The 21,879-nt window shown below is 41.2% G+C and overlaps 1 protein-coding gene across 1 annotated transcript in view; it reads right to left on the bottom strand.

The window, feature by feature from the left end:
• Positions 1-1,862: 1,862 nt before the first annotated feature.
• Positions 1,863-21,879, bottom strand: part of TXK (TXK tyrosine kinase) — a 27,624-nt gene continuing 7,607 nt past the window's right edge. The window contains exons 5-13 of the mRNA XM_012639894.1: positions 20,456-20,549; positions 19,382-19,509; positions 15,220-15,294; positions 12,516-12,687; positions 10,760-10,976; positions 8,294-8,358; positions 6,549-6,667; positions 4,592-4,749; positions 1,863-2,047 (exon numbers count right to left, since the gene is read on the bottom strand). Coding sequence (XP_012495348.1) covers positions 1,979-2,047; positions 4,592-4,749; positions 6,549-6,667; positions 8,294-8,358; positions 10,760-10,976; positions 12,516-12,687; positions 15,220-15,294; positions 19,382-19,509; positions 20,456-20,549 — 1,097 coding nt within the window. The 3' untranslated portion in view covers positions 1,863-1,978. The remainder of the gene's footprint in view (positions 2,048-4,591; positions 4,750-6,548; positions 6,668-8,293; positions 8,359-10,759; positions 10,977-12,515; positions 12,688-15,219; positions 15,295-19,381; positions 19,510-20,455; positions 20,550-21,879) is intronic.

A 21,879-nucleotide genomic window follows, 5' to 3' on the forward strand; every position in this document is an offset into this window, starting at 1 on the left:
GATACTGACATAGAGCTATTGGTGAAACACAGGAAACAACTAGTTCTAAGAAAAAGCCAAAAATAGGCCCTAGAGAAACCTCGAGTGGAAGGGTGGCACTAGAGAGAAGGTAGAACGCCCTGGCCGGTGCAGTGATTCACACCTGTAATCCCAGCACTTTGGGAGGCAGAGGCAGGAGAGAGCTTGAGCCCAGAAGTTCAAGACCAGCCTGGGCAACAAAGCAAGAGCCCATCTCTACAAAAACATAAAAAAATTAGCTGAGTATGACGGCACACACCTGTAGTCCCAGCTACTTCAGAGGCTGAGGCAAGAGGATCATTTGAGCCCAGAAATTCGATGTTGCAGTGAACTATGATGACGCCACTGTACTCTAGCTGGGCAGCAACAAGGTAAGACCCTTTTTCCCTCAACCAAAAAAAAAAAAAAAAGGACTCCCAGGTGGTTTCCTTTTATTGGCCTGGTCCGGAGAGGGCTTACGGGAGTATGGGATGTTACCAGATGATTGATATACATCAGGTGCTCTGCATTTTCCTGTGGTCCTCCCCCTAATTGCTCCGCGGCTTCCCCACCCCTAGGAACCACCCTCCTGGCCTGTATCTGCCACCTGCAGCTTTGGTCCCTGCCTAACTCGGCTGAGCACTAAGGGAAATGGCCTTGTAGGGAGGCCACTCCTGCCAGCAGGGAGGACTCCCGTGAGGGGAATCTCTACTCCCGACAGAAGTAGAGGACCAAGGCTCATTAGAAATAACGAACATTTAGTATCGTTGATAGTGAAAGATTTCATTCTTGGAGTGGGAAAAATATGATTTGAAAGTCACAATTACTGACAACCAGCAACTTAGACTCTAATGAGGATCATAATGCATCTTCCCCCAGAGCCATGATGCAGGTGGGACAGTACACAGAGAATAGGCTCCTGTTGTTCAACCTTCTGGAAGTGACACGTGTGCTCTCTGCAATACCTTTCTTCCTATGGTATTTCTGAAGCACTCAGAACAATAAAGATCAGTTTCCAATCATCCGTTCAAACAACGCGTACAAAATTAAGATTTAACTATGATTGCTGCTTGTTTCACCTTGAATTCAAAATCTTGGACTTCAGAAATAATGGGCTTGATGTTGCATTTGGATACCTTGGTTTTGTCTCCTTTTTTAGAAAGAACAAGTCATCTTCCTGATAAGTACAGGAGGCACCTATTGTGACAAAATAAGGACTCTTAAATTGTCCTATCTCATATGTATGAAGTATAAAATCTCAGAACTGAAATCAGGTTCTGAATTTTCCTGATAGTGGGTATCGCTGGCAATAGAAATGTCACCAATGTCTGTTCAAAGAGGAACTTTTGGTTCTCTACTATAAGTGTTTAAAACTGGAATGCAAGAAATCATTTCCAAAATAATCGAGTATGTACAAAAACAATTTGTTAAATAACATATAGGAAGACTACAAAAGACATTTCCAGAATGTTCACATTCATGTCATTTACAAAGCTTCATTTTCTGTAAAGGTCTATACAGCTCAAAAGCATGAAATTCTTCAGGGGAGGCTTCTTTATTCCATGAGTTGGCAGAATGTATTTTTATCTTCTATGCATAGACCACTGAAGTATGGACATAACTCCTTTTCAACAAAGAAATTTCCTCAGCTTCGTGAAGGATCAGGTTTTCATGTTTTCAGGGCTATTCTCATGAAGAGTAGCCACCATGGAAGCTACTGTAGATCCTTTTCCCTTCTTCACATATGGGATGTGAAATACATTACAGAAAAATAAGAGTTTGGAAGTTCCTCATACACATGTAGAAAAACCATTGTCAGAATATTCTTAAATTCTAAAAAGTTTTAAAAGCCTGTGATCTTTGCACTGTTTTCAAGAGTCGGCAACTCTAAACGAAGACATTCCTCATCAGTGACCCCACACAGGATTTCCTTTTGTGACAATTCTGCGAGAGACCCTCTGGGCTGGCATTCCATTTCCGGTCACCAGGTTTCTGCAATCTCGGTGAGAGTCCGCAGCAGTTCAGCAAACGGAGGGCGGCCTTTAGGTTTCTGGAAAAGGGAAATGGAAGTGGTCAGCTCAGCTTAAGACTCCCTCAGACGCCAGCTCTGGAACCTGTTGGCAGGAACCTGGATCCAGAAGAGAAAGACATCTCGGTTGACATACCGCGGCATGACTGGCAGTTGAGCAAGGCGTGAATGTGAAAATGTAGAGAGCACTGCAAAAATGAAATGGCTAGAGCTGCAGACCCCAGCCACAGATGGCTATTTATCTTTTTTTTTTGAGACAGAGTCTCACGCTGTTGCCCGGGCTAGAGCGAGTGCTGTGGCGTCAGCCTAGCTCACAGCAACCTCAAACTCCTGGGCTCAAGCGATCCTCCTGCCTCAGCCTCCCAAGTAGCTGGGACTACAGGCATGTGCCACCATGCCCGGCTAATTTTTTCTATATATTATATGTTTTTAGTTGTCTGATTAATTTCTTTGTATTTTTAGTAGAGACGGGGTCTCGCTCTTGCTCAGGCTGGTTTCGAACTCCTGAGCTCAAACAATCCGCCCGCCTCGGCCTCCCAGAGAGCTAGGATTACAGGTGTGAGCCACCGCGCCCAGCCGGCTATTTATCTTAATTAAAATTAAATAAATGTTTAAATTCAGTCCTTCAGTCGTGCTAGCCACTTTGCAAGTCCTCAGTAGCCAGAGGTGGCTGCCATGTTGGACAGTGCAGATATGGAACATTTCCGTCACAGCAGAAGGTCCTCTGGGACCGACCTCCCTAGACATCGGTTTGGGTGGCTGGACACGTATGAGGCAAAGGAGGGGCTGGGAGAGAAGCGGAGCCAGAGTGCCGGGCTCCCAGCTCAGTCTCGGGCATTTACTACCCCTGACTCTGTAGAGAGAAGAATTCCAGCCAGAAAGCAAGAAGCATGTTGTCCTGAAGGACTTCGTAGATCCTGGGGCACAGGCTGTGCTGTCTTAAGGCTCAGTGAACAGAGTCCCTGGCTATGGCGCCAAGGATTGGAGCATTTTTCCTATTTCCCCACGGGACATGGTTTGGCTCTGGCTCCATGAGGCCGAAGAGAGGGCACTGTTGGCGTCTTTGAAATCCACGGGCGATAGAACCACTCACAGTTGCCACATTCTCACAGGGCTCGCTGACAGCAGGCTCAGCCCCCCCTGGTGACTTATAAACAGAGGACATCAATGAAAAGGACAGAGCAGAAGACAACGCGAGCACACGCAGGAGTCCTCACTGAGACTCCGGGAATAAATTGCGGAGCTTTCTGAGGGGGCTGAGGTTGTGCAGGTAGAGCCCATGAAACGTGTTTATCCACGGTAATATAAGCAGGTTTGAAGCCACAGGCACCTAAGCACGTGGACAAAGCCATAGCAGAATCAGCTTTTGCAAACAAATCAACATAACCAAAACATTACTTTAATCAATGTTTCAACTACAATTTGAGACTCATGTCATTTACTTGGTCCTTCTGGAAGCATCCTATGTACCCCTCCGCTGTCCTATCTCCACAGATATATAAAATCTCAGCCAGTATTATATACACACATACATGTATATGTTTCATATGCAATGTCTACTTCTGAGCTATCTACATTGTTATTGCAAAGATGCTCGTAAGACAGCCTGTTTGCTACTAACAGCTTACTTAATATTTTTCTATGTCTTTCAAGATTCTTGTGGAGCAGTTAATCATACGTAGATTATTTTCATGCACTGGGCATCTTTATAAATGTAATGCTTCCCTGGAATCTGAACAACCACAATGCTCCTGAAATACTGGATTTTCCAGTGTTTGTGGATTTGAAATCAAGTGATTTCTTTTTTCAGCCAGGAGGAAATCCTCATCAAGCTTCAATTTTTCTGAGCTGAAACCAACAGCTGGAAAGAGAGCAAAGCTCTCAGAAACCACAGGGGAGTGTGATAAGAAGGGCAGGGGTGTGTTGAGTCAGAGCCCAGAAAAGGCAGAGGTGGGAACAGAAACCCCTTGGGCTTTATTTCTAAGCTTGGCATTTCAACAAGAACTGGGCTCCCAAGAGATCATTTCCTGAGTGGAAGTTCCTGGCACACTTTCTGCCTTCATTGCTACTCTGGTTTAATCTCTCTAGCAGCAGTCTTGAGTGCCACAAGAGAGATGAAACCCATCACTTTTAGCCTTCGAAAAGCAAGGCAAACGAAAGTAGAGTGAAGTAAATAGAAACCCCATCCTTCTTTTTCACTGTGGAAGTTTAACAAACCTGGCTCTACCCTTGGTTTCCACCCACTAGTTCTTAAAGGTAATAAAACATCTACTCACTGAGGTTTTAGTAACATCAAGAGTTTCTTAAAGAACCAATCTAAGATAGATAAGACTTGGAAAAGGCACTGAATTCCTCAGATAAAAGGCCAGTGTTCAAAACAAAGTGGATCAATGGCTTTGTAGTCCTAGTTTCAGATAGAAATAGTACTTCTGGCTCTCAAGATCATTACCGAGACGCAGACACCTTTCTGTGCCATGGTAGAGTCCGGGGGTAATATTTGTGATAATCAGGTCCGCTCTCAGATGCTGGGACTGCCAACCTTCACAGGCAAGTAAGGGCACCTACCTCGTGCCAGCAGCTGTACATGACCTCATAGACGGACATCGGTGCCAGGTGAGGGCGATACAGCCTGAAGCCTTTAGAAATGGCCTCCACAACTTGCAAATTTGACTTATTTTCAAAAGGCATTTTTCCTTCTGTAAAAACCTCCCACATTAAAACTCCTGCAAATAAAGTGCACAAAAACAAGGGATTAGAGAGAAAGAGTGACTTGGAATTGCAAGAACTGTTTCAAACTACGAGGCCTTGTTTTCCTCCTGCAGCCTTTGAGTTAGAATCACCCAGAGTGGGAGCAGTTCTATCTAGGAATGCACCCTGGTGTTTGAAGAGGTCTGTAACTTGAAAATAAGCCAAGTGAAAACAATGCCTTTCCTTTTCCATTAGTGTTGACTGCCTCCCTATTAAAACAAAATGCTGGTAGCATTTTCATTTCTAAGTACGGCTCAGGTCCCCAAACCCTGAAATCAATGAACTTTTCTGCCATTCCATAGAAAATGGCAGAATTGTGTGAGTCCCCACTGCCTGCTATGGCTAAGAGTTTCCAACCAATACGTGGCATATGTCCCCCTCGTTCCTGTAAAAGACCAGACTGCTCGGTAGAGCCCCAGGGTATCTAGTAGGTCCTAGATATTAAGTAGGTGTTCAATAATCATCGATTGATTGATTGACTAGTGAAACTCCTTCAGGAACTTCCAAATTCCATTTATTTAATTATTCACTTATTCTACAAATACTTATTAAGTATTAATTAGAGGCACCAGGCCTATGCTAAGGCCAGAGGATTCTGTATATAATAACAAGACCAGTCCATATGCGCAGTAAGCTCACTGTCCAGTAACAAAGACAGACAAGTAATCAGGTAACACTCAGGGAGTTCTAATTGTTCTGCAACCACTGGATGAGGTCCTTGTATTTCATTTTTATTTTTATTTAGACAGGGTCTCACTCTGTCACCCCAGGTAGAGTGCAGTGGCGTCATCAGAGCTCACAGCAACCTCAAACTCCTGGGCTCAAGCGATCCTCCTGCCTCAGCCTCCTGAGTAGCTGAGACTACAGGCAAACACCACCACGCCCAGCTAATTTTTTCTATTTTTAGTAGAGATGGGGTCTCACTCTTGCTCAGGCTGGTTTCAAACTCCTGACCTCAAGCAATCCTCCCATCTCAGCCTCCCAGAGTGCTAGGATTAGAGGTCCTTGTATTTCTAGCCAATGGTCTCTAAGAAGCGGTCTTACAACTTAACTGCTCTGCAGTAGAGCTTCAAATGTCACCTCCTGAAATTATCACATGTCCAAAGAGAGCTAATGAGGCCAATGATACAAGCTTAACCTTATTGTAGACAATACGATTTGAACATTTTTTGGCCATTTTTTGGAAAACCAACTCAAAAACCAAACTCCATTGGACATGGGTCTATAGTGGCTCTTTCTCAATAAAGAACATTATCCAACAGAAATATCAATTGACATATCCCAAGGAAGCTTATGTCTAAATTCCACAAAATTGGAAGGTAATGAAGTAAATGAGGTGGTACCATTTTTAACCCAGGTTTTATGTTTAAGTTATCAACTAAACAGTTGTAAAGTGGTCAAGCTGCTTAGTAGTTAGACAATAAAGTTCATTAATTACACCCTAAAGTCAATGACACTGTAAGATCATTTATCCTTCAAGCCTCTATGGCATAGAAAAGTTGGCTAAGTTTGTTTTCTAGATCAGTAGACTCTTCGTTATGGATTTACAGCGAGTGCTCATTGGGGAAAGAAAAGATCCAAAAGAGAGACTTATGAAAGAAGACGTAAGACACCAGTTGCCAAAGACAGTCTGGATGTTGTTAGAACACGTAAGAAAGAAGCACAGTTACAAAACACTTTTTAAAAGTGCTGCATCATATTAGGAAATCAAAGTTTAAAATACTGCCCATTTTATTAAATCAAGCTCTATCAAATGAGCAGCAAATGCACTCACCAAACGACCAGACGTCAGATTTACTGCTGTACTTGTTGAAATGAAAAACTTCGGGAGGAGACCACTTGATTGGGAACTTGGCTCCAGAAGAACTGATATATTCATCATCCAGAACGTACCTAAGTCATCAGATTCAAAGCACGTTGTGTTAATTACCTCCAATTTCTATTTACTTCAAATCCCTCTGGTTAATTCTGAGTTGCCAAAAGACAAAATATTTTACCCCAGAAAGGTTCTGTACCCCTTCTCTTCTTGTCAGCACAGTGTGAAAGTATCGTGTTTCCTCCCCAAACCAAGTCTTAGTTATGTTTATTTTATCTGGGTCTCCAAAACTCATAATGATTCTTCAGTCCCAAACATGGCTCACTCTTTATGTTGGTTATGATAAACCCTTAACGCCATAAAGAAGCATGCTGAATGCTCTAACAACCAAGGTTACAAAAAGGAAATAAAAGATAAACAAATGACTACTCTTCTAATAGTAGAAAAAATGAATTCAAAGTTGGATGCCATATTTTCTTCGATGTACATATTTTTTGGTGGGGCATAAAGAAGGGTGGAAAATAAAAGCATATAAACATAATATTTTTCTTTTTAAGAGATGGGGTCTCACTCTGTTGCCCAGGCTGGAATGCAGTGACACGATCACAGCTCCCTGCAGCCTTGAACTCCTGGGCTCAAGCAATCCTCCCACCTCAGCCTCCCAAAGTGCTGGGATTACAGGTGTGAGCCACCACACCTGAACATAATACCTTTGATGTGAAAATTCTCTAATGCATTAGGATGGCCCTATAAGGAAAGAAATCAGGAATAACTACAATCTCCTTAAAAAACAAACAAACAAACAAATTGAACCGTCTCTCTTTTTTGAGAATTGTATGTAAGAATGTCCAAATTTGAGAATCTGGAAAGAAGAGACCATAACTAACTTGTGCTTGTTGCCCTTGAAGTACACAATAGAATATTTTCATTTATTAACACAGCCCCCACACTCCACGTTTTTTTTTTACGTACTACATCTCACTCCACCTTTAAGTCTTTTATTGAGTCAGAGGTCATTCTACTTAGGTAAAGAATGAATAATAGAAAACAAAAGGGGAAAAGCCGCTTTCTATAGGTTTTGAGTTTCTAAAGTCTAGGTTCTTCAGAGAAGAAGGACGGAGTTATTAACAAAATATCTGGGAAAATGGATGATGGATGAGAGTGAGATCTCACCACCCCCACCCCCACCATCCATCCATCCAGCTAGAAAAAGATCCCTTGAGCTGGGTGGAGGGGGAAATAGAAGGAAAGGGAAAAAGTGCTAGTCTAGACTAGCTAGTCTAGACACCAGTGAGTCGTTGAGTTAGGGTCCTGTACCTCGTACCCCAGAAGGGCTGCCGGGTCACATAGCAGGGAAAGAAGCTCCCACTCCTACATCAGGTTGGAGGGATTCAACCTGCCCCCTTTGCCAGGTAGAGTACCAGGAATGGCAGAAAGATTCCAGAGAACAAGTGGCCGTGTATGTGCCTAGGTAAATGGGACTTTAGGTTATAGAGACCAGAAAGAAGATGAGCAAAGCCCACAGTAAATTTCACTCGCAGCTAAAATTGGTACATGTCTTAACATTCAAAGTGGGCCAACAGGTCACACGACCACAGGGGAAAGAGCAAGGCCAGCAGCATCTTCAGTTTGTCAGTAGACAAGTGTAAGAGTCCCCTTACGAGTAAACAAAATACATATATACACACATACGTATCATGTACCTCGTCATTCCAAAGTCCGAAATTTTTACTATACATGTAGAACTGACCAAACAATTCCTTGCCGCCTACAGAAAGAAGAAAAGAGTCCAAGTTTGAGTACAGGTTTTTCTTTCAAGAGTCTGTACTCTCCTTTTCCCTGGTTTATTTGGGCCCCACGCTACCTCTCTCTGTGGACAGGCAGGTTGTTTCTATGGTGATGTATCTATCAATGGCATATATGATCCGATAGCCTGCCCTCACATTAGAGATTCTAATGGTTCTTCAAAGTAAAAAACTAAAAATACAAATAAATGTTAACACTTTTACTTTTTAAAATGTTTAATCTTTCTCAAGAACTATCCTTAATAAATATGAAGATTAATTCAATCTAAGAGATGATAAACTATGACTCTTGGCACACAAAATTAGTGTATATTTTTTACTTATCTCAGTAAGTAAAAGAGGAAAGCCCAAAATACATGAGAGATAAGGCATTGTCAGTTTGTAGCTTTGAGATCTCTAATAGTAATAAAGTTGAGAAATTATATTTTAAAACTTACATTTCATTGAATATAACTATTTACAGTGATGATTTCATATTTCTTAAAATTACCTCAGTGAACTAAATATGGTAACTATCTAATGCAGAGACAATGTATTTCAGGCCAAAACAACCCATTTTCAGCAACTTAAGAAAATAATTGGTTATTTAGCTTCATGTAGGTGAACTATTTAATAGAATTTTTCTCTTTCCAGCTAATTTGTTGTTCAATTAGCCTAGTAACAAGAGCGAGAAACTTGCAATGGTGAGCCAGAAGGAGCCGGTTTGGAAGATGCCAGCAGGTACCAGCAATGATCTCAAAGCCAAATTACCAGAAAAGTCCTTGGCAGGAAGGAGACTTGTTGTGAGCTGATATATTTTAAGCGGCGTGTAGGCAGATAAAAATAGAACACAAAGAAAATGAGCGATCAAGGAAGAAACGTGTGAAAAGCCACCCAGAGCGATAGAATGGCCAGACCTGTCACCCTGTCCTTATCAGGAAGGAGAAACCTGCAGAGGTGAGGAAGGTGACCTGGGTGGAACTGACGCCAGATGCACCCGTTCAAAGGTGTGCTCACAGCTCCTAGTGCTACATTCCGGAAAATGCACCAGAGGGATGAAAACAGTGACCTGTCTCTGTAGTGGCAACAGTTGGTTAGCATTGCTGAGCTCTCCTCTGTGCCACGCACTGTTTATTAATTCATGCGACCCTCCAACAAACCCATCTGGGCAAGTGCTATAATTAATACCACTTCACCGGTCACCTGGCTTGCCCAAGGTCACCCAGCTAGTGAGAAACCCAGGTAAGATTTCGACCCAGGTAGTCTGGTGCTAGAGCAGCGGTTCTCAACCTCAACTACCTCTGGGACTCACCAGGGGAATTTTTTTTAAATATTGATGCCTGGATTCCACCCCCCAGAGACTCTGGTTTAATCAGTCTGGGTATGGTCTGGGTATCGTGATTTTTCTAAAGGCTCCCAGGTAACTCTAACACACACCAAAGTGTGAAGTTTGAGAATCCTGGCTCTGCAACCTGTGGTCTCCTCACTGTGCTGCATCTCAGAAGTCTAGGCCTCGATCTCAAAGACTTTAGACTCCAGTATTTGTGTAAACACTATAACAATTAACTATTAAATAGTACATGAAACAGTAAATACTAAATGCCATGAGTATTAGGCCCATGTAATGATGCCTCCTTTCTCTCCCCAAAATATTCTAGCCTGAATGATTAATAACATGATCACTTTGGTCACGTGTCCTGGAAGCCCAGGGTTACTCCTAGGTGACAGTATCAGGGATTTGTCATAGAATTCTCAAATGGTCATTTGAGTTAATTTTTAGATTTAGAAATGAGACGTGGAAGGACATGAAAGGAACAGTATGAATATCGTGAATACATGTGGAATGGCCAGAAAGTGTTACTCAAGGAAGGTGGCAGCACAGGGAGGAAGTGCTATTAGCATTTGGTTTGGGGCAAGAGAATCATGTTTTTAAATAGGAATGTTCTGAGCATTACAGAAAAGAACAACAGTCTCCTCAACAATGCCGGTAACGCTCTGGCAATACCGCTGAGACCAAGCCACCTCCACCGGGGGCAGTTTCAGCCCTGAGTGAGAACCGCTGGGACTCGTAAGGAAGAAGGAAAGAAAGAAGGAAGAGAAGGACGAAGGCGGGGAGGCAGAGAGGAAAAGAAAATCAGTTTCAGTTAGTTGATTGGTTAGCTGGTTAATTAGTTCGAGGCATTTTTAGAATAAAATCTTACTTGGCTACAGCATCAATGGGCCATTAAAAATAAAAGTTACATTCCACAATAAATCGCATGAATAGGAACGTGTTTAAAAATTAAGCCAAAGGATATGTTATTCAAAATATTGAAAGCAATCGTCCTATCTTTCTGGGCATAGGTATAATACATAAAATAATCAGTGAATTTGCACCATACTTACTAAATCCCTGTGAATGTAGCAGTTTCTCTCCAGAAATTCCATTCCTTCACATATGTCCTGGCACATACTCAGCAGCATCTCCTTCCTAAGCTTTCCTTTTCGCTCCCGGAGATAGTGAAGCAGGCAGCCGTTCTCCATGAACTCCGTGACGATGTACAGGGGCTTCCTCTGCGTACACACCCCGTAAAGCTGAACTAGCTTCGAATGAGATAATTTCCTTTGAAGAAAAACATACACCAGTGATCAGAATAGTTTCTGCATTTTGTTATTCATATTTGAACACAACTGGTCCTATTTACCATCTATACACCATTTTCATTATCAGATTAAGATAAAAATCAACCCAACCACAGAGAAAGTAGAGCAATTTCCTTGCCACTTTATGCACTGACAAGTGGGGTTAAGAATTTATTAAAAAAGACACTTGCACTCAAACATTTATAGCAGCACAATTCACAATCACAAAGATGTGGAAACAACCCAGTGCCCATCAATACGTGAGTGGATTAATAAAATGTGGTACATGCATACCATGGAGTACTACTCAGCCATAAAAAAATGGTAAACTAGCTCCTCTTGTATTATCCTGGATGGAGCTGGAGCCCATTCTACTAAGTGAAGTATCACAAGAATGGAAAGACAAACACATGTACTCACTATTAAACTGGAACTAATCAATCAACACTCATGTGCACAGACAGTAGTAAAACTCAGCGGAAACTAAGCTGGGGAGAGGGGGATGTGTAAATTCACCCCTAACGGATACAGTGCACCCTATTAAGCGATTGCATCAAGTTTCAGGGTTTTAAATATCATCTTTGATGATCACTCTCAATTAATACCCTCCACACTGACCTTCCTCCTGAACACCAGACTCATCTATTTACCTGACCACTTGGTCACACTTGGCTATCCAATAATAGGCTTCTCAAATCCAACATGCCCAAAGCAGAATTCTTGATTTTTTTTTCCCCCAAACCTATTTAGTCTTCTCCCAGCTGAGAAAATGGAGCCACCCTCTGCTTAATAGCACACACCAAAACCTTGGGTCATCTTGGTTCCTCTAGTGTCCTCCCACTACCTGCCACATTTAATTTATCATCGAGTGTTGATAACCTTATCTCAGAAATGTATCCTGCAACATTCTCTTCTGTCCGTCTCCCCCTCTCTCTCACCATCATCTTCCACATGCTGATTTGGACTGTGCCAAAATATCGTTCCAGGAAATCACAGAAGTTAAGAGCAGCGTCCAATGGTCTACAAAGAGCCACTCCTTTTAAAGCTCAGGATTCTTAAATTCTCTGACAACAAATACCTTATCCTTACAAAAACATTAAATATTTTTGGCCACTGGGAGATGCCCTTTCAAAAGATGAGTGGCGTAACAGTACCAAGACAAACCAACATTTTTGCTTCTAGAAAAAAGAAAAGAAAAAAAAAAAGCACTTATGAAGCACCTATTATTGAGCTGAAAAGGACACACTTGCTTGTCACTTTCATAGATTTTCTCATTTAATTCACTCATTGATCCAGTGAGGTAGATACTTTTATCCCCATTTTACAGATGTGGAAATCAAGGCTTGGAAATGTGAGAGAACCTACCCAGGTCACACAGAGGTCAGATAACATACCCGAGTTATACAACTAGCTTGGGCAGAGTTGGGGCCCAAATCCAGGTACGTCTGACTCCAAAGCCCACGTTCTTTCTGACACCAGGACACCGTGTGATATTTATCTGGGTGCTGTCTATACTTACATCATCACTTTAGCTTCTTCAATGAAATCCTCTTCAGACATGGAGCCTTCGTTGATGGCCTTGATAGCTACCTGGACACGCGCTCGCCATTCGCCTAAATGGACCACCCCAAACTGACCGCTTCCAATCTCCTTTATAAAAGCCAACTCAGACGGATCTATCTCCCACTTTTCTGGAAAAGTAAAACACCCATGTTACCAGGAGGGAAAATAATGTTAAAATTTTAGAGCTAGAAAAATTCAGGAATTATCTAGATCCTATTTCACAGAGAGGTTAAAAAATTTAATAAATGAGCAGAGAGGATCTGGAACCATTTTTAATACTCAGATTGTGGCTCAAACACGTAATTCAAGAATTCAAGCTTTAAAATACAAACTTGACTTACTTGGAGAGGAATGAAAACACAACAAATTGTGGATATCGATACACACTCTTGCTTCCCAAAGACAGCCACGATGAAACACATTTCTGTACTTTTTAAAACTAAACCTACCAAAACTAGACCTGGGCCCTAAAACGTTTATGTCCCCAGTCTGTTTTTGTCCTGGTGAGTAAACTTGTAAAGCAAATAACACTTGTGATACCCTCTTTCCCCCATTTCAGTTCCTTCTACTGTTCTCAGTCTACCCCCAAAGGGCTTTTCTTCCTTGATGCCTCCTCTCCTTAGGGAAAAGTCTGCTCAATTTGTCTAACAAACATGTGCAATGTTAGAATTCCAACCCACATACATCTAAGGGTATATTTGAAGTTAAATTTTTTACTCTACATTTCTCATACTACTCAAGAAAAAAAAATAACTTTTTAAAATAGCCCTCTTTGAAAAGTATCAAATCTTCTTTTTAGCATCTACTTTTTATATAGCAACACCACCATCTGGTGGACCTTTAGAATAATGCATCTAAGAGAATTGTAAAGGCTGATAGCCCCTGTACCCACTGTGCGAAGCACTCCCCCTCCCCGTAGCAGGTGTGTTTTAAAGGTAACATGAGAGGGTATATTCAGGACCTTGGAACTGCTGTAGATACTGGTGGTATATTCAATAGAATATAACCATGAAGTAAAATATTGATAAGTTACACTTCATAAAACTATTCATCAAAAATACCCCCTTGAGACAGTAAACAGTTAAGGCATAGACTGGGAGAAGATATTTCTAAAACATAACCAACAAATAATTCCTATTCTGAGTATAAATAAATAAATTAGAAAAGACATATAGCCCAACTGTTTAAGGGTAAAAAGTTTGAATGGAGTATTGTCTCATAAAGAGAATATTCAAATGACCACTAAACCAAGTTGATCAAAACAGTCATCAGAGAAATGGAAATTTAGACCATAAGGAGATACTACTACACACTGCCCAGACTGGATAAAATGTGAAAAAAAAAATGCAAAAATGAAAAACAAACAAAAAAAAAACCAGCAAGAGCTAGAATACTAAATATTGGCAAGAGCAAAGGCATGGAGCAACTGGAACTCTTACACTTTGTTGACAGGAGTGTAATTAGGCATAAGCTCTTCGGAAAATCGACTGTATCTACTAAATCTGAGTATATGCATACCCTAAGGCCCAGCAAGTCTTCACGTAAACATATATCCAACATGTGTTGGAGCATAACTGCACACTCAACGTCATCAAAAGACACACTGGAATGTTCGTAACAATATGATTTGTAAGAGCAAAAAATTGGTAACGACCCAAATGGCCATCTACAGAAGCATGGGTAAGTCAACTGTGATACAGTCACACAACGTAGCAGCACAACGAAATACACCTGCCAACACCGTGGACGAAATTCACAGATATAATGAGGAAGAAGCTAGACGCAAAAGAGTGACCTGTGTCTGATTCCATTTGTGTAAAGTAGTTAAAACCAGGCAGAACAAACCAAGCTATCCACTTATGAATTGTGCACTGTTCTATATGTTTAAAAAATTGAAAAGTTTATTTTTAAGAAATTAAAAATGACCAAGTTTAACTTAAATAAACTGCTAATGGCGGAACTTTTTATTATATATAGTGTCTATGGGGCAGAGGAGTGATCCAGGAACTAATAACAGTCTGCAACCATCCTTCGATCCCACTTAACCTAATGAGACCCTGAATCCCAGTTACTTGTTACACAATATAATTGTGTTATTGGGGGTTTTTTTCTCAGTATATTCTGAGCCCCACTAATGAGAGACATTTAAGGAAATAAAATGTCACCAAATTAGACAAGAGGATTCCCTGGTATTTATTTATTCTCACAGATTTACAAATACCATATATGCTAGAAAGTGAGTCAAATCAAACTTCGTGCAAGTTCAATTTGAAAAAAAAGTGAAGAAAACACTTTGAACAGCTCTCTTCAGTAGGTTCTCTAGGGGAGCAGTCATGTCTAAGCCACTTTTGCACCCAGAGAGCAAGAGCCAAAACATTCAAATAAAAAGAATTATAACTTATAAAACAGGATGAAGATTAAGGCTCCCCATAATGTATAATGAAATCAGAAGTAAAACTGAAACATTTCTCCCCAAAGTTTAACTTGCCCTTATGAGATGCATATATTTAAACATATCAGAAAGGGGATTTAAACTTTGAGGAGAAATATTTCTAGATACACACCTCAGAAGAGCTGAGAATTTAAAGAATCTATAGGGAACTTGGAGTAAATTCTTTACTGGGTTTGATGTTTTACTTCAGCAGGTGTGCATACTTTACCGTAGCTAAAACCAGCCGTGGCTGGTAAACAACTGCCCATCAGCCCAACTGGATATCGGAGACGGGTCAGGAGACCTAAGGAGAAAGAGAAACCGGCATTTCAAGCCTAGTTGCTAATATGGAAGAAAAAACTAAACAGACTAGAAGATAACACCATTCTTTAAATATTTAGGCAAAAAAATTGTTCTACAGGTTAGTCTGTTTATTTTTCCCATTTGAAAAATACTTTTCATAAAATAATATATGCTCCTTGTACACAACTTAAAGAAGCTAAAAAAGCATAAAGATGACCAAAAAAAAAATTCGATACAAAATCTTAGTATGCAGAGATACATAGTTAGCATTTTGCTGAACATCTTTTCAAAAATCTCTATATTAATAATTGAACGTATATACACATCCAATAGGTTTTACAGAAATGTAAATGTTTTGTTATGAGCTTTATGCACTAAGCATGTAATTGACATACGTCAATGACTATAAACAGACCTTAAAGTTATTTCCAAGATTTCTCTATTGTATGTACCTTTCAAATTACCACCTTATAAAATGTGATTTCCAGGTCAAAGGGCATCCAGAAAGGCTGTACTAATTCATCGAACCAACAGGGTTTAAGTGTACGTATTTTCCCACCACCGCCCTTTCAGAATAATTTAAAAGAAAAAATAAAAAGCATGTGCTATTGTGTGAATGTCTCCTCCAAAACTCCTGTTGAAACTTAATCCCCCGTGTGGCAGTATTGAGAGGTAGGGTCTTTAGGAGGTGATTAGTTCACGAGGGCTCTGCCCTCATGAATGAATTAATCTGTTCGTGGATTAATGGATTAATGGGTTATCATGGGAGAAAGACTGGTGGCTTTACAAGAAGAGGAAGAGAGACCTGAGCTAGCACACTCAGTGCCCCCTGCGCCACCTCAGGACTCTGCAGGGAGTGCCCACCAATCAGAAGGCCTTCACGGGATGCAGACTCTAACCTTGGACTTCACAGCCTCCATAGCTATAAGAAATAAATTTATTTTCTTTATAGATTGCCCAGTTTCAGGTATTTTCTTACAAGCAACAGAAAATGGACTAAGACAGCATGGTAGAGCAAATGAGACTTCATTTGATAATCCTATGCATTCAATGTCAGTTGAGTTCAATAAGTATTTATTATTTATTTCTTCAACTAACATTTATTGAGAGCCTGGAACGTGCCAAGCACTATCTAGATGCTGGGAGACAGCAGTGAATAAGACACTGATGGTCCCTGCTCCCATGGAGATTGCATTCCAGTGGAGGGAAGAGAACACAAGCGAGTGCACACGCAAGAGGAAGTAGATGGTAATGAGTGCAAGGCACAGCAGACAACATACAGTCACTTTAGAGTAGGTGCCCAGGGAAGGCCTTTCAGACAAGATGACAGCCATGCTGGTGTTGACTGACAAGGGGCCATCTCACAAAGATCAGGAGGAAGAGCCTCCCAGGCAGATGGAACAGCATGTGCAAAGGCTGGAAGACGAAACAAGCTTGGCCAGTAGGAGAATAGAACGAAGTATGTATTGAGTGCAAGACAGTCTTCTGGGTAGATCCCCAAAATCTCAGCAGATCCAAAGATAAGTAAAGACTCTGCCCACTGAGCTGTGTCTCAGTGAGGGAAGACAGGTGGAGAGGGCCCATCCTGATGTAAACAGAATAGGGGCTGTCCTAGAGATACACACAACACAGAGAAAGAGCACCGGACACACTGTTGGACCCAAAGATGTCTTTTGGGAGGAAATGACACCTGAGATAAATCTAACAAATGGAGTTAACCCACAAGGAGAAACTATGAAGGATTTTCTAGCAGAGGTAAAAAGCATGATGGTGGGAACTGGAGCAAAAAGCAGGAGGTAGGCAGAGGCAAGACATTACACTCACGAGGTAGGCAGTATGCTGGCTATGATGGGCCTTGTAAGCCACACACAGGAGCATTCCATTGTCCTGCAGGTGAGAGGAGCCATTGAAACGTCCCAAATGGGAGGGCACAGTCGGATCTACACTGTTGAAAGATCACTCTGGCACCAGCACAGAAGTGGATTGAGGGGAGATCAACCTTGGAGACAATGAGACCAGTTAGGAAGCTGTTGCAACTGACAAAGTGAGCAATGATTAGGGCAACACTAGTAGATAAGAAGAGGCAGGGATGTACAGGAGACACATTTAGGATATGAAATTAATTGCACTTGACAATTAATCAGAAGTTAGATGTTAAAAAGAATAGAAACATTTCTTTAACTTCTATGTTTCTAGCCCCTGTAATTGGCCGGATGATGGTATCATTACCAGAGATAGACAACAGAGAGAGGAGACTGGAGGGAGAACTTCATCACTGAAGTTCAGGGCCTATGGGATTGCAGGTGCCTGTGTCTGCCAGGCAGAAGAGTTATGCAAAGGGAAAGGCCCAAGGTGAGAAGGAAAGTGGTCAGGAACGGATCCTTGTAGAACATCAATGTTTAAGGAAAGAGAAGTAGGACCCATATGGTAAAATCTGAGTTAGAGAAGACCAGGAAAGGATGGTATCAAAACATCTAGGGAGCAGGGAGGGACACTCGAGGAGTGACACTGCCAAATGCAGCAGAGAGGACCTGAACATACGAGGACTAGAAAACATCACTGTATGTAGCAATACAGGGGTCACCAGTGAAACATGGGGTGGTGGAGGCAGAAGCCAGATTACAGAAGTCTAAAAGGCAAATCGAAAGTGAGGAAGTGGAGATGGTGGATGTGGACACATTTTTCCAAAAGCGTGACCTAGAAGAGCAATGACTAAAGAGAAAAAGGATCAGGGAGGGTTTTGCCTTTGATTTTAGGATAAGAGCATCCAGGAGTTTCTCCCGGCTGTTAGCCAGTCCCCAGACAGGCCAGTCGCCCTGAATCCTCTCCTAACCCAATTTTGATGCTTTCTGTCACTTCCCTGGTGAACCCTAGAGTTCTTTTCTAGACGATCTGTTCAATATGTGAGAATCTGCCTAGTATTCTGGTTCCTGTCTGTGGAGGAGGCACATGCGACCTGTGTCCAGTTGGAAATCTTGATCCTGTCTCTACTCTTAATGTACTGCTCTGCACTTCTTATTTTTCAAACTTAGTTTATCACTGACATCTTTTCATGTCTGCATATGCTAATGTACCTCATTTTGTTTAACCTCACCATCGTAATCACTCTTTCTTAAATTTTTTCTTTGAGGGAGGGGAAAGAAGAATGAGAAGGAGAAAACTCAGCACTGGTCTCCTGATCCTCTCTCTAGCTACGACTATGGCCTCCCTCCCCCCATCCAGACATTTGCCCCTCCCCCATAAACAAACTGCCAGTGACCATCTGGAATATCCATGCAGACTCATCCCATAAGTGGATAAAAATTTCCCTGGATATGTTCCTCATATTTATTAATAGAAAAGTGACCTCTTTCCAAAAGGGATTTTTTTTGTCAACATGACTTCATGAGAGAAATCTAAAAAAAGCACTGCATGACAAGAAGTCAAAATAATATGAAAAGTCACAGCAGGTTCCAAATTCTGTAATGCTGAGATAAGATACCCCCATGGGCTCAAAGTGGTCCAGCACAGGTTGGTGAGGGCTGAAGGCCAGAGATATGATTATAATTGTGGTGGAACCTTCTGGGATCCTATAGATTTCCTTAAATGACAGGTTTACACAAATAGCAATTACTGCAAACAATGGCCGGGGAAGTGGGTTAAATATGCCTCTGATATATTTAGGCCAAAACATAACCGTGAAAAGCTGTTTTCTATGTAACTTTTTCTGTTCTCCAAACAAGAAAGAACAGAGAATGAAAGATTTAAGGGTAATTTTCCATTGCAATTATCTAAAGTAGGGAGCAGATTTGTGGGGGCAAAGAAAAGGAAGCATCACTATTTAGAGTGTTTGAAATCCTGTTATATTTAACCCTATATAGATCCCAGAACACATGCATAATGATCGAATGGCCATTTGCTTCACTGTCATCTATTGGTTTTCTAACCAAAGAAGCATAGATGAGGAGAATTGTTCAAGACAGGTTGTATTTCAAGCTCTTAAGCCATTTTCTGCAGAGATTTGCTCCTGTGGCTGTATGATACCAGAGGTGCGTTGGCTGTCAAGGCCCCGGCTCCCTGACCCTCCCGGCTGGCAGTTCCTCCCTTACCTGCCGCATTGTGCTGGTGATACCAGATCAGCTCAGGGATTGATTGAAAGAGGTGTCTTTCAGCCACATACCACTGTCCTGAGTCATTCCTCTTTATCTGATAATGTTTTATGGTAGCCTCCGTACTTCTACAATCAATAAAATGTGAATCAGTAGACAAGTGAAAGATCACTTTGGAACTAAGCCAATTCATTAGGCAACGGGACTCCAATTCTAAAACTCTCATCCTAGCAACACTACACCAAAGAACAGATTGCCTAAATTCATTAGGTGCCTCATCATCCCAGGAAAATTCCTCAAATAAATTATTGAGGCCTCAGAATCAAACACAACTTTAGCCAAAGTTGCCTGAGTGACAAGGCCAGTGTCCAAAAAAGTCGAGCTCCTAATGGACACCTATAACTACATATTGACTCGTAAGTATTGGTTACGTGAATGAACAAATGCACTGTGAGGAGATGGGAGACGAGGGAGGGACGAAAACGATACAGGGCGCGTTCCTGAGCAGGTCGCTGCTGTGGGCAACCGCCGCTCAATCCCTCCAGGAACCTGGGAGAGACTGGGGAACACACCTTACGATTGTCCCGCTAAAGTGCAAAGAAGCTGAGGTGTTTCTCCACCAACTCCCATTCTCACTGACGTAGGATTGCTCCTGGGATGTTACTTCTCAGGTGCTTCCGGCCTAGCCAGGGGGCCCACAAGTTCCCACAGCCAGAGAACATCTTCAGATAGAAAAACACAGGAAGTTTTCCGAGTGCAGGAGAATTCTCTGCAGGTCAACTCCAAAAACACCAAGGGATACGAGGAAAGCCCCAGCAAGTGTCTACTACAACTAATCTAACCCCCTCGCTCGATGCTTGAGAAGAGAAAGACAAGAGAGGTTGAAGTACCTTATCCAACGTCATACAGAGCATGTTAGGGTTACATCGTGGACTGGCTAGTTTTCCTGACTTCCAGGCCAGCAATCTTTTTGCTATGCTAGCCTCTCACTTATATTTTCTGTGTGATGATACCTCCATAAAAAAGATTGTCCCAGGACTTGTTTCTAAAGTAACCAAAACCACAATTGCTTACCTTCTAGCTCTTATAAACACGGAAATGGTGTAGGACCCCAAATGTCTTGAATCTCTGACAATAAATGCACCTTCTTTAGACTGCAAAACAATTCATTTATTGTACAAGTTTATTCCTTCTTGGAAAGAAAGACAAACCTACATCTCAGTAATGAAAACCAAAGGTATACCGAATTCTTATAAGTCAGTGACTTACTATATTCTTACTATAAAGAATGAGGTTTTTTTTTCAAATACACACAATCTTATCTCCCTTACAGATTGAAAAGTCATACCTACAAAATAAAATGTAATTTGAACATGAATTTATAATGTATGAGTATTTAAACATATTATTCCCGATTTTTCTAAAAACAATTCTGGCTTTGATAACCTTGTACCTTACCACTTAATTCTTTTTGTTGTATTGATCAGGATAGCAGATAAAAATAGCTGAAGAATAGGAAGAACTCAGAGACAGACTGACAAGATTGTACTCTGAAGGAAGAGCAACAACGTGGCAGGGAGAAACACATCTGGAAATGAAGGGACTGGGAAAAGAGATTGGAGTTAATGATAAGGATGGAGCAAGAATAAATTTGGGGGAGTCTGAAGGGAAGAGCAAGGGGAGCCATTTTAGTTGCTATAGGAGTATGGGAGAAATAAAAAGAGAAATGGCAAAGGAAGAACATGATAAGCTTGAAGTAAGGTTATGAATTGGATCCCTGCTGTTATTCTTTGGGAGAGTCCAATAAAACTGTGAATTGCTTTCAAATAACCTTGAATATTGGACTCTTTTGATTTGTTTGTTTGATGTTGTAAAAACTTGCAGCTTTACCAAGTATATTTATGATTATGAAGAGGAGAAAAAAATCTCAGAATCTTGTTAAATTCATGAAAATTTACACTTATGAAGTGCTGATAATATTTACACTGTGCTTGAAAACTGCCCAACCCAAACAGCACGGTCTGACCCTCAAGGCAAACGTAATACATGAAGCAGAGTCTTCCCTTTCTCCTTCCAGATAGTCATCAAGATATAAGCCTCATTCCCTGCTCAATTTTTTTTTAACTCTTACAGCAACTTGAAATGATAAAATTTAGCTTTTATTGAATTCCTACAGTGTGCAAAGGTTGCATTATATACCACGGAGGATATAAGATGTAAAAGACGTTTCTAGATTTCCTCAACATCCAACAGTAGTGCATAATGACACGCACACCTCTTACCCGGTTTCTACTTTTGATTCTACATTTACCCACAGTCAATATTTACTGACAGTTGGAAATTTAAACTCTATGCAGTTTTGTTTTGGTTTGACCTAAATGAGCAGTTTTGATCTGAGTTTGATATTTCGGCTACCCTGCCCTTCCCTTTGTTTCCAAAGAACAAAGAAACAACGGCAGCACCATGTAGTTTTCTATATTTGTGTTTTTAATAAGTCT

The sequence above is a fragment of the Propithecus coquereli genome, unplaced genomic scaffold (assembly GCF_000956105.1).
Source record: "Propithecus coquereli isolate 6110/MARCELLA unplaced genomic scaffold, Pcoq_1.0 Scaffold143, whole genome shotgun sequence".
Lineage (NCBI taxonomy): Eukaryota > Metazoa > Chordata > Mammalia > Primates > Indriidae > Propithecus > Propithecus coquereli.